The sequence below is a fragment of the Staurois parvus genome, unplaced genomic scaffold (genome assembly GCF_062004578.1).
Source record: "Staurois parvus isolate SC_StPar_1 unplaced genomic scaffold, SC_StPar_1.0 ptg003082l, whole genome shotgun sequence".
In the NCBI taxonomy this organism is placed as follows: domain Eukaryota; kingdom Metazoa; phylum Chordata; class Amphibia; order Anura; family Ranidae; genus Staurois; species Staurois parvus.
The window spans coordinates 119676-133330 of NW_028320878.1; the positions used below are offsets into that span (position 1 = coordinate 119676).

The 13655-nt window shown below is 49.3% G+C and overlaps 1 protein-coding gene across 1 annotated transcript in view; it reads right to left on the bottom strand.

Moving 5' to 3' along the window:
• Positions 1-2417: 2417 nt before the first annotated feature.
• LOC149428624 (secreted frizzled-related protein 2-like) overlaps positions 2418-13655 on the bottom strand; it is a 31612-nt gene continuing 20374 nt past the window's right edge. The window contains exon 4 of the mRNA XM_089667194.1: positions 2418-3222. Coding sequence (XP_089523320.1) covers positions 2915-3222 — 308 coding nt within the window. The 3' untranslated portion in view covers positions 2418-2914. The remainder of the gene's footprint in view (positions 3223-13655) is intronic.

Consider the following 13655-nt stretch of genomic DNA (forward strand, 5'->3'; position numbering starts at 1 on the left):
CGGCTCTGGTCTCTGCGCCAATCACTTTTCCAGACAAAAATGTCGGCAAGAGGAACGCAGGAGGGAAGGTGGGACATTTCAGCCTCCCATCCCTCTGCACTCCTCTTGCCGCTGCTTGTATCAATTGGAGCAAGGACATGACTGCTTGGTACCCAGCTCTGGGCTCTGCGCCCATGACTTTGAGACAAAATGTCAGCATGAGGAATGCAGGAGGGAAAGGCGCGACGTGCTATCCTCCCATCCCTCTGCACTCCTCTTGCCGTTACATAGTTAGTCTGGCTGAAAAAAGACAAAAGTCCATCCAGTTCAATGACTAAATAGCTCCTTTTATCAGTTGGAGCAAGAACATGACTGCGTGGTAACCAGCTCTGGTCTCTGCGCCAATGACTTTTAGAGACAAAATGTCGGCAAGAGGAATGCAGAAGAGAAAGGCGGAACGTGTCAGCCTCCCATCCCTCTGCACTCCCCTTGCCGCTGCTTGTATCAGTTGGAGCAAGGACATGACTGCTTGATAATCAGCTCTGGTCTCTGCGCCAATCAGTTTTCCAGACAAAATGTCTGCAAGAGGAATGCAGAAGAGAAAGGCGGGACGTGTCATCCTCCCATCCCTCTGCACTCCTCTTGCCGCTGCTTGTATCAGTTGGAGCAAGGAGATGACTGCTTGGTAACCAGCTCTGGTCTCTGCGCCAATCACTTTTCAAGACAAAATGTCAGCAAGAGGAATGCAGAAGAGAAAGGCGGGACATGTCATCCTCCCATCCCTCTGCACTCCTCTTGCCGTTACATAGTTAGTTTGGCTGAAAAAAGACAAAAGTCCATCCAGTTCAACGACTAAATAGCTGCTTTTATCAGTTGGAGCAAGAACATGACTGCTTGGTAACCAGCTCTGGTCTCTGCGCCAATGATTTTTAGAGACAAAATGTCGGCAAGAGGAATGCAGAAGAGAAAGGCGGGACATGTCATCCTCCCATCCCTCTGCACTCCTTTTGCATCAGTTGGAGCAAGGAGATGACTGCTTGTATTAGTTGGAGCAAGAACACGACTGCTTGATAATCAGCTCTGGTGCCAATCAGTTTTCCAGACAAAATGTCTGCAAGAGGAATGCAGAAGAGAAAGGTGGGACGTCTCATCCTCCCATCCCTCTGCACTCCTCTTGCATCAGTTGGAGCAAAGACATGACTGCTTGGTCACCAGCTCTGGTCTCTGCGCCAATGACTTTTCAAGACAAAATGTCGGCATGAGGAATGCAGAAGAGAAAGGTGGGATGTGCCATCCTCCCATCCCTCTGCTCTCCTCTTGCCACTGCTTGTATCAGTTGGAGCAAGGACACGACTGCTTGTATCAGTTGGAGCAAGGACACGACTGCTTGTATCAGTTGGAGCAAGGACATGACTGCTTGTATCAGTTGGAGCAAGGACATGACTGCTTGTATCAGTTGGAGCAAGGACATGACTGCTTGTATCAGTTGGAGCAAGGACATGACTGCTTGTATCAGTTGGAGCAAGGACACGACTGGTTGGTAACCAGCTCTGGTCTCTGCGCCAATGACTTTTCAAGACAAAATGTCGGCATGAGGAATGCAGAAGAGAAAGGTGGGATGTGCCATCCTCCCATCCCTCTGCTCTCCTCTTGCCACTGCTTGTATCAGTTGGAGCAAGGACACGACTGCTTGTATCAGTTGGAGCAAGGACACGACTGCTTGTATCAGTTGGAGCAAGGACATGACTGCTTGTATCAGTTGGAGCAAGGACATGACTGCTTGTATCAGTTGGAGCAAGGACATGACTGCTTGTATCAGTTGGAGCAAGGACATGACTGCTTGTATCAGTTGGAGCAAGGACACGACTGGTTGGTAACCAGCTCTGGTCTCTGCGCCAATGACTTTTCAAGACAAAATGTTGGCAAGAGGAATGCAGAAGAGAAAGGCGGGACATGTCATCCTCCCATCCCTCTGCACTCCTCTTGCACCAGTTGGAGCAAGGAGATGACTGCTTGGTAACCAGCTCTGGTCTCTGCGCCAATCACTTATCCAGAGAAATGTCGACAAGAGGAATGTAGAAGAGAAAGGTGGGACGTGTCAGCCTCCCATCCCTCTGCACTCCTCTTGCCGTTACTGCTTGTATCAGTTGGCCGAATTTTGCTTGTTGCCGTGTTGTTGGACAGCCCCAGGGTGAGGGGGCAACCTGTTCGACAATGTAGCTATGCTTACAAAGCTTTCAATGTACTGAAGGCAGAGGATCAGTATGACAACCAGCATTTTTAGGAGGTCAGCAGAGCCCCAAACCACTTTCCCTTCAATTTCCCCCACAACAGGTTCCCTTTAAGGCCATGATGGTGATGTTCATTACGTGTTTCGGTCATGGATTACGGACTTTGGCTGTGGATTTTATGGAGAATAAAGAAACAGCATTCCCATAAAATGATTAAAGGACAGCATATTATTTAAAATCTTTTCAAATGGCTACATGCATAGAGTTAAGACATTTTACCTCCCTTCCTGATGGCTGCTCCACACCCTCACAATCTGCATGTCTCTGCTCATCTACTCCGCTACATCATGGCTCATACAGGAGCAGAGCAGGGAAAACTCAATTTACTCAGCTGATGATGAGGAGTGGCCATACACAGGAGCAAATTTTCAAGTTGTCGCACACGTACCTAGCAGTTATGGGCACAACCAAAAGCATTTTAAAAAGTCTTTTCACAGAAAGCATTGTGGTAGTGCTAAAATGTTAACGATATAAATGGGACGTGGTCAGCTTATGTAAAAATAGTTTGTGGGGGGGGGGGGGGGGTTTCGCCTACGTGATGGTGGTAGAATTGGGGCAAAGAGCAAAAGTTAGGAGAACACGTGTCCTTGGGTTTCAACATGAGCTTATGTTCCACACCCAACATTTGGGGATTTGTCTAGCATCTAGCACTGAAGCTTGCGGACAGTCCTGGAAAACCGCTTCATTTCCTTCTCTGTCTTCTGCCACTTGCGCACCCAGGTGATGACCAGTTTGTCGTCCACTCGGTGGCCCATGACCAGCACGGTGGTCCTGGGTTCCTGGAGGTCCAGACAGATGCAGCTGTCCCCGTCTGTCAGCCACAGGTAGGTCTTCTTCTTCAGTTCCTCCTCTGTCCACCCTTTAGCTTTGTACACGGTCCTGCTCTTCACTTCTGGGACCACCATGAGGTCCCCATCCAGGGTGGACGTTGAGTGGATGCTGATCTTCAGGGCTGAGAATGACAAGCGGATAAAGCAGTGGTGGTCAACTTACAAGGTATAGAAGGCCTCAGCTGTTGACCTCAGACATCTGCAAAGGGCTGCACATAACATTAAAGTGGACCTTCCACCTCAGTTTGCCTATTCAAGGTGCCCCAATGCTGCATAAAACCACCAGTGAGGTTAAAAATAGATAAAATACTTACCTTTCCCTCAGCTCCTCCCACAGTGCCTAGGTGAAGGGGATGTGATCCTTCCCCTGGCCAGATCTCAAAGAATGTAGGAAAACCCAGATTTTGGGAGAAGATTATCCTACACTGTACTACAGCATCTTCTCATTTGGGCTATTCGGTATTCTCAGGGATCTTGTCAAAAAGAGCATGATGCCATCCCCTGAAATACGCAAATAGGAAAGGTCAAATTATTCTTCTCCTCAAAAGGTCCAGTACTGGTTCAAAGTGTTTTAGCACCCAAATGCCAAAGTGTGCCTCACCATGAGCTGGAAACTACTTCATTGGCATAGGTTGCAGGTCTTGCCCTTTTTGCTCCCCCTCTTACTAAAGCACCAAAAGCCACCTCTTCTACCTACCCCTCAGTCTGATGCTGGCTGTTAGAGGCTTTAGACATACTAGAGATTAAAGTCAAAGACTGCAGACATACAGCACTACAGGAGGGAGTGGAGGCTGAAGACATACTACAGGAGGGGGTCGGGAGACCAAAGCCTTACTACAGGAGGGGGTCGGGAGACCAAAGCCTTACTACAGGAGGGGGTCGGGAGACCAAAGCCTTACTACAGGAGGGGGTCGGGAGACCAAAGCCTTACTACAGGAGGGGGTCGGGAGACCAAAGCCTTACTACAGGAGGGGGTCGGGAGACCAAAGCCTTACTACAGGAGGGGGTCGGGAGACCAAAGCCTTACTACAGGAGGGGGTCGGGAGACCAAAGCCTTACTACAGGAGGGGGTCGGGAGACCAAAGCCTTACTACAGGAGGGGGTCGGAAGACCAAAGCCTTACCACTGGAGGGGGTCGGAAGACCAAAGCCTTACCACTGGAGGGGGTCGGAAGACCAAAGCCTTACCACTGGAGGGGGTCGGAAGACCAAAGCCTTACTACAGGAGGGGGTCGGGAGACCAAAGCCTTACTACAGGAGGGGGTCGGGAGACCAAAGCCTTACTACAGGAGGGGGTCGGGAGACCAAAGCCTTACTACAGGAGGGGGTCGGGAGACCAAAGCCTTACCACTGGAGGGGGTCGGAAGACCAAAGCCTTACCACTGGAGGGGGTCGGAAGACCAAAGCCTTACCACTGGAGGGGGTCGGAAGACCAAAGCCTTACCACTGGAGGGGGTCGGGAGACCAAAGCCTTACCACTGGAGGGGGGGGGGGGGGGGGAGTCGGAGACCAAAGCCTTACTACTGGAGGAGGGTCGGAGAGCAAAGCCTTACTACTGGTGGGGGGTCGGAGACCAAAGCCTTACTACAGGAGGGGGTCGGAGAGCAAAGCCTTACTGCATGAGGGGGTCGGAGACCAAAGCCTTACTACAGGAGGGGGTCGGAAGACCAAAGCCTTACTACAGGAGGGGGTCGGAGACCAAAGACTCACTACAAGAGGGATTGGAGACCAAAGACATGCTGCAGGATTGGTTGAAGAAGACATACGACAGGATTGGTTGGAGAAGACATACTACAGGAGTGGTTGGAAAAGAAATACTACAGGAGTGGTTGGAGAAGACATACTACAGGAGTGGTTGGAGAAGACATACTACAGGAGTGGTTGGAGAAGACATATTACAGGAGTGGTTGGAGAAGACATATTACAGGAGTGGTTGGAGAAGACATATTACAGGAGTGGTTGGAGAAGACATATTACAGGAGTGGTTGGAGAAGACATATTACAGGAGTGGTTGGAGAAGACATATTACAGGAGTGGTTGGAGAAGACATACTACAGGAGTGGTTGGAGAAGACATTACAGGAGTGGTTGGAGAAGACATACTACAGGAGTGGTTGGAGAAGACATACTACAGGAGTGGTTGGAGAAGACATACTACAGGAGTGGTTGGAGAAGACATACTACAGGAGTGGTTGGAGAAGACATACTACAGGAGTGGTTGGAGAAGACATACTACAGGAGTGGTTGGAGAAGACATACTACAGGAGTGGTTGGAAAAAGACATAAATACAGGAGTGGTTGGAGAAGACATACTACAGGAGTGGTTGGAGAAGACATACTACAGGAGTGGTTGGAGAAGACATAAATACAGGAATGGTTGGAGAAGTCATACTACAGGAGGGATTGGAGAAGACATACTACAGGAGGGAATGGAGAAGACATACTACAGGAGGGATTGGAGAAGACATACTACAGGAGTGGTTGGAGAAGAAATTAGGGAGACATATCACAGGAGTAGTTGGAGAACACATAACACAGGAATGACTGGAGACTGAAGACATACTACAGGAGTGGTTGGAGAAGACATAATACAGTAGAGGTTTGAGACTGAAGACATACTACATGCCATTCAAAGTCTTAACACTAGCTATTAAGTCATTGGTCTCCATGCGGGATGTAGTCCTGTTGAACCCTCTATTAGAATATGGGGAAAATTAATTTTTTCTGATGAAACCATTAGCTCATCTCCTACAATGGAGTCCTAAGCACCAGGAAAAGACCTAGAGGAAATATCTCCACCCAAAATAGATATATTTCAGGTGAGAGGTTTTTTTACACTGCCAGTGCTGCTTCTGACTCATTGCCAACTGAAAGTCCATTTCTCCATAATGTTTAGTCACAAATCACACATTAACTTTATTTTGCCTTGGCTGCCGTGGTAGACTTTTAGTCAGTTGCCCTTGTGGTATAGAGAACACCAAGCAAGATGTAGAAAAAGCTGAAGCTCCACAACTGGGACTGCTGCAGACTGCAACATGGGGGAGAAAAGTACAATGAACACCCCGTACTCATCAAATCCCCAGATCTATCACTTAAAGTTTAACCAAAGCCAAAACTTTGTTTCAGTTTTGGATATCGTAATGGGTGGATAGAACCCTTATCACTTATTTTTCAATGAGGGGAAATCTTACAGTTGTCACCAGAACAGATGTTCCCTTAGCAAGGTTCCCCCTATGTTTCTAACGTGGTGATAACAGTAAAACATTTGATATCCCATCACTTCCTGTCCTGTTGACAACGTGTAAGTTATTGGATATGCTCATATCGCCCAGCATTTCAATGGAGCTTTGGGGAGTAAAAGACAGCTGAGTATGTCCAGATTGGTAAGGAATGGCTTAAGTAAAGCTGCTGATTTGCTCTGCCTGGATAAGTTGTCCTGTGTGGACGGGCTTTGGGCTTGTATGGATTGCATCAGTCTGAAACCAGTCTGAGATGCTTCTGAGATTGCTCAGAATTCACTGGAGTTGACAGTTGACCTGCAGTTTACTTCCATTTGGACGGATTCACTCACAGACCAGCTTTTCTCAACCTTAATACCCCAGTGGAACCCTTACGATCATTTTAGCAGGGGTTCCTTGAGACATAAACATTATTTCATCTACAGCTCTGAAACAAAATACTAATAAATTGTCAGAAAATAAATGAAAGCAGTAAAGATTGTAGCATTCTCCTACATTGCAGGTCATAGGAAAAATGCTCACTGCCAACAATGGCCAGTAGACAACCCGTATATCCCCATTAAATGATGGCCAGTAGACAAGGCCCCATTACATTGATGGCCAGTGGACAAGTTTCCTTTCCATTGATGGCCAGTGGACAAGGTCCCCTTCCATTGATGGCCAGTGGACAAGGTCCCCTTCCATTGATGGCCAGTGGACAAGGTCCCCTTCCATTGATGGCCAGTGGACAAGGTCCCCTTCCATTGATGGCCAGTGGACAAGGTCCCCTTCCATTGATGGCCAGTGGACAAGGTCCCCTTCCATTGATGGCCAGTGGACAAGGTCCCCTTCCATTGATGGCTAGTGGACAAGGCCCCCTTCCATTGATGGCCAGTGGACAAGGCCCCCTTCCATTGATGGCCAGTGGACAAGGCCCATTTACACTGATAGCCAATGGACATACTCCACTTCCATTGATGACCAGTGGACAAGGTCCCCTTCCATTGATGACCTGTGGACAAGGTCCCCTTACATTGATGGCCGGTGGACATGGTCCCCTTTCATTGATAGCCGGTGGACAAGGTCCCCTTACATTGATGGCCGGTGGACATGGTCCCCTTTAATTGATGGCCGGTGGACAAGGTCCCCTTTAATTGATGGCCGGTGGACAAGGTCCCCTTTAATTGATGGCCGGTGGACAAGGTCCCCTTTCATTGATGGCCGGTGGACAAGGTCCCCTTTCATTGATGGCCGGTGGACAAGGTCCCCTTTCATTGATGGCCGGTGGACAAGGTCCCCTTTCATTGATGGCCGGTGGACAAGGTCCCCTTTCATTGATGGCCGGTGGACAAGGTCCTCTTTCATTGATGGCCGGTGGACAAGGTCCCCTTTCATTGATGGCTGGTGGACAAGGTCCCCTTCCCTTGATGGCTGGTGGACAAGGCCCATTTACACTGATGGCCAGTGAACATACTCCACTTTCATTAATGACCAGTGGACAAGGTCCCTTTCCATTGATGGCCAGTATACAAAGCCCCCTTATATTGATGGCTGGTGGACAAAGCCACATTACATTGATGGAAGAGAAGAGGAGTTCTTAGGGCACATCTGCCTTGGAGACCAGTGGTGGGAGACAGTGGGAATAGGCACTAGAGCAGCACTTTCAGCAGTAGAAGCGTGACTCTGGGCAGAACAGAAGAGAAAGAAGGTGCTTCTAAGTGCAGTACATCCACATGTTTATTTGCAAAAATGGTTAAAACCACTTACAAAAGGGTGATATGGCTTAGGCATGTAGAACGTCAATGCACGTCCCGGAAGTGACATCAATGGTGGGCTGTGATGCATTTCAGAGCATGCGCAATAGCTCCATCATCAAAACCATGATGAAGACCGTCTAGATGAAGGAGCTATTGCGCAAACTCCAAAATGCGTCACCCACCATTGACGTCACTTCCGGGACGTGCGTTCCAAGCAGACGGCGTGCATTCCACTGCGGCCCAGGAAGAGCGACGTCCATCACAGTGTTGCACCTGAGCTCTCCCTGCTGCTGGATGGCACAGTGAGCTCCAGGAAACAGTGACAGGAGCCCTTCATTGACGGTCTATATGCCTGAGCCTTATTATTACATTACATCGAGTTTATATAGCGCCAAAGGGTTTGCTCAGCGCTGTACAATAGAGGGGGGGACAATACATGAAACAGCACAGCAACTACAAACAGCACACGAGGGGTTATAGGGCCCTACTCTTTCGAGCTTACAATCTAGGAGGGAGGGGGTAGTGGTACAGGAGGAAGTGGCTGTGGGGGATGGAGTGGTAGGAGGAATGAAGGAGAGCAGCAGTTAGGTGAGGGTGGGGTAGGCTTCCCTGAAGAGGTGGGTTTTCAGGGAGCGCCTGAAGGTGAGGAGGGAAGGTGACAGTCTGATGGATTGGGGTAGTGAGTGACAGAGGATGGGGGAGGACCTGGAGAAGTCTTGCAGATGTGCGTGTGAGGAGGAGACCAGGGAGCAAGATAGAAGGAGGTCCTGTGAAGAGCGAAGGGTACGGGTAGGGTGGCACCTGGGAATCAGGTTGGTGAGGTAGTTAGGGGCAGTGTTGTGAACGGCTTTGTAGGTCAGAGTGAGTAGTTTGAATTTGATGCGTTGGGCGATAGGGAGCCAGTGGAGGGATAGGCAGAGGGGGTTGGCAGAGGTGGAGCGGTTGGTGAGGTGGACGAGTCTAGCCGCTGAGTTCAGGATGGTCTGAAGCGGGGAGAGCCTGCACTGGGGTAGGCCGGTGAGGAGGGAGTTGCAGTAGTCCAGGCGTGAGATAATCAGGGAGTGTACGAGTAGTTTAGTGGTGTCTGGGGTAAGGAAGGAGCGTATTTTGGCGATATTGCGGAGGTGGAGCCTGCATGTATTTGTGAGTGATTTGATATGAGGTTGGAAGGAGAGGTTAGAGTCCAGAATGACTCCAAGGACTTTGGCTTGCTGGGCGGGATTGATGGTGGTGATGTTAGTAGTGATGGATAGGATGGGGGGGGGCGCGGGGGGAAGACGAGAAGCTCGGTTTTGGAGAGGTTAAGCTTGAGGAAATGGAGCGACATCCAGTCAGAGATGTCGTTTAGGAGGTGAGTGATGCGGGCGGAGAAAGTGGAGGTGAGGTGGGGGGTGGAGAGGTAAATTTGAGTGTCATCAGCGTAGAGGTGGTAGTTGAAGCCGTGGGAGTGTATGAGTTTGCCAAGGGAGGAGGTGTAGATGGAGAAGAGAAGGGGTCCAAGGACAGAGCCCTGGGGGACCCCAACAGAGAGGGGGAGGGAAGGGGGGGTGGCACCATTGTAGGAAACGCTGAAGGAGCGTCGGGATAGGTAAGAGGAGAACCAGGAGAGAGCGGTGTCTCTGATGCCAAGGGAGAGTAGTTTATTAAGGAGGAGGGGGTGGTCAACTGTGTCGAAGGCCGCGGAGAGGTCCAGGAGGAGGAGGACAGAGTAGTCGCCTTTGGCTTTGGCGGTTAGTAGGTCGTTGGTGATTTTGAGGAGGGCGGTTTCGGTGGAGTGTAGGGGACGATCAATGTAATGGGGCTTTGTCCACTGGCCATCAATATAAGGGGACTTTGTCCACTGGCCGTCGATATAAGGGGGCTCTGTCCACTGGCCGTCGATATAAGGGGGCTCTGTCCACTGGCCGTCGATATAAGGGGGCTCTGTCCACTGGCCGTCGATATAAGGGGGCTCTGTCCACTGGCCGTCGATATAAGGGGGCTCTGTCCACTGGCCGTCGATATAAGGGGGCTCTGTCCACTGGCCGTCGATATAAGGGGGCTCTGTCCACTGGCCGTCGATATAAGGGGGCTCTGTCCACTGGCCGTCGATATAAGGGGGCTCTGTCCACTGGCCGTCGATATAAGGGGGCTCTGTCCACTGGCCGTCGATATTAGGGGGCTCTGTCCACTGGCCGTCGATATAAGGGGGCTCTGTCCACTGGCCGTCGATATAAGGGGGCTCTGTCCACTGGCCGTCGATATAAGGGGGCTCTGTCCACTGGCCGTCGATATAAGGGGGCTCTGTCCACTGGCCGTCGATATAAGGGGGCTCTGTCCACTGGCCGTCGATATAAGGGGGCTCTGTCCACTGGCCGTCCATATAAGGGGGCTTTGTCCACTGGCCGTCCATATAAGGGGGCTTTGTCCACTGGCCGTCCATATAAGGGGGCTTTGTCCACTGGCCGTCCATATAAGGGGGCTTTGTCCACTGGCCGTCCATATAAGGGGGCTTTGTCCACTGGCCGTCCATATAAGGGGGCTTTGTCCACTGGCCATCCATATAAGGGGGCTTTGTCCACTGGCCATCCATATAAGGGGGCTTTGTCCACTGGTTTTAACCATTTTTACCAATAATCATGTGGATGTACTGCACTTAGAAGCGCCTTCTTTCTCTTCCATTACATTGATGGCTAGTGGAAAGAATACCTATTTCATTGGTGGTCAGTGTAGTGCCACCTTACATCAGTGGTTATTGTGATGAATTGCCCATTATTTTGGGGATCACTGGGAAGACTGTTGCCATACAAACTGCTGAAAAGACCATTGCTGTCTATGGCTACTTTCCTGTGAGATGAGGGTGAGGCTCCACTGATCCCACACTCCTGATATTTGCAAGTGACATTGGTGGCAGAACTCTTCAAGAGAGCAATCTATTACTCTTCAAGATACAGTATCCCCAACAGTCTCTAAGGCAGCCTTTCTCAACTAGGGTGCCCAGGCACCCTGGGGTGCCTTGAGGTTTCTTCAGGGGTGCCTTGGCAAAATGTCTAAAAACTGCCCAAAACTGGTATACAGGCCAGCGGGTGGAACAAGTCTGCCTTCTAGTTACACAAAGCCACAGGTTTTCATGGAGCACCATTACCACCTTCTAGCTGCCGGCGTCCTGACAACCAACCAATGACATCATCAGGTGATAAGGAGGATGTCACCTGCCTGCACAGCATCCTAGTTTGACCCTCCCCTGCCCCTCTCTGTCAGTGCTGGGGTCAAATTAGCTCAGTGAGGGAGAAGAGAAACAGTGGTATACTAGTCAGTACCAGAGTGCAAAAGTGTATTGGCTTTGGAAGCCTCTAACGTTGGGTGTCCTACATGTGTGGATGTGGATCTGTTATATAAAACTATTAGAATAGTTTGTCCATAATTTTAAAAGGGAATCCCATTCTAAAATGTGAAAGTCTTGAGGCACCCCATTTTAGAATGGGGTACCTCAAGACTGTCCATCATTTTAAAGGGTGCCTCGGGACTGTCCATCATTTTAAAGGGTGCCTCGGGACTGTCCATCATTTTAAAGGGTGCCTCGGGACTGTCCATCATTTTAAAGGGTGCCTCGGGACTGTCCATCATTTTAAAGGGTGCCTCGGGACTGTCCATCATTTTAAAGGGTGCCTCGGGACTGTCCATCATTTTAAAGGGTGCCTCGGGACTGTCCTTCATTTTAAAGGGTGCCTCAGGACTGTCCATCATTTTAAAGGGTGCCTCGGGACTGTCCATCATTTTAAAGGGTGCCTCGGGACTGTCCATCATTTTAAAGGGTGCCTCGGGACTGTCCTTCATTTTAAAGGGTGCCTCGGGACTGTCCTTCATTTTAAAGGGTGCCTCGGGACTGTCCTTCATTTTAATGGGTGCCTCGGGACTGTCCATCATTTTAAAGGGTGCCTCGGGACTGTCCATCATTTTAAAGGGTGCCTCGGGACTGTCCATCATTTTAAAGGGTGCCTCGGGACTGTCCATCATTTTAAAGGGTGCCTCGGGACTGTCCATCATTTTAAAGGGTGCCTCGGGGACTGTCCATCATTTTAAAGGGTGCCTCGGGACTGTCCATCATTTTAAAGGGTGCCTCGGGACTCTCCTTCATTTTAAAGGGTGCCTCGGGACTGTCCTTCATTTTAAAGGGTGCCTCGGGACTGTCCATCATTTTAAAGGGTGCCTCGGGACTGTCCATCATTTTAAAGGGTGCCTCGGGACTGTCCATCATTTTAAAGGGTGCCTCGGGACTGTCCATCATTTTAAAGGGTGCCTCGGGACTGTCCTTCATTTTAAAGGGTGCCTCGGGACTGTCCATCATTTTAAAGGGTGCCTCGGGACTGTCCATCATTTTAAAGGGTGCCTCGGGACTGTCCATCATTTTAAAGGGTGCCTCGGGACTGTCCATCATTTTAAAGGGTGCCTCGGGACTGTCCATCATTTTAAAGGGTGACTCGGGACTGTCCATCATTTTAAAGGGTGACTCGGGACTGTCCATCATTTTAAAGGGTGACTCGGGACTGTCCATTTTAAAGGGTACCTTGGGACTGTCCATTTTAAAGGGTACCTTGGGACTGTCCATAATTTTAAAGGGTGCCTCGGGACTGTCCATAATTTTAAAGGGTGCCTGAACTGAAAAAAAGCTTGAGGAACACTGCTCTAAGAAGGAACCCTGGTTCTAAAAGGTTGCCGTAGACCATCAACACAAGTCCTAAAGCACAGATTTATTTTCAAACATCTTTGGGTTGCTCAAGCAACTGCCCGGGGGACTCAAAATTATCAAAGCACTACTGGTAGCCTAAGAAAGGGTTTTGGTAGAACACCAAACCATTGTATCTGTTCTCTGTAAATATCGATATTTGAATCCTAATGACTTGGTTGTGGATCATAAATTAAAAATAAAAAATGTCCATTTAAAAAAAAATATAATAAAACATACGTATAGCTAAAACCTTTTTTCTTGGTTTGGAAAGAGTGGCGAGGGCTTGGAATCCCCTCAGGTTTTTACTGGAGAATAAAGTGTGCCTTTAACAAGGGTTACCCCAGCAGCCAAACACTAGGCTAGGCCTGTTTAATTCCCCATGCTAGACCACTCATTAGTTCACTTGAGCTGGAGGTAACGGCACGTTCATTTGTCCAGCCTGGAAACTGTGTCATGGTAATAAAGCCATGAGCAGAAGACATCCTTGGCTTTATGGTGGACAAGCCCACACCAGTTTTCTTCCTTATTGCACTCTAAGTGGTAAACGTGGAAGGCAGGCCTTTCATCAATATCCGTTTCTCGCTATAAGAGGCGTCACCCCCATCCAGCATCTGACCAGAGGAGCATGCCCCAAACCCAGTCCTGCCTCTTTGCCTCTGAGACGGTAAAGATCAAAAAGAAATCTGCAAGCCTTAATCCCATTGACCCAGAATTATACACATTTTCATGAATGGCTTTACACATGTGGTTGCCATTGACCTGATAGTCATTTTGTGGTTGCAGCTGCGTTTACTGCTTTTCTTTTCTAGGTCTACCTTTTTGAAGAACACCTAGGTTTAGGAAAGGTCTTTCTATATTTTAGGTACCTGAATGT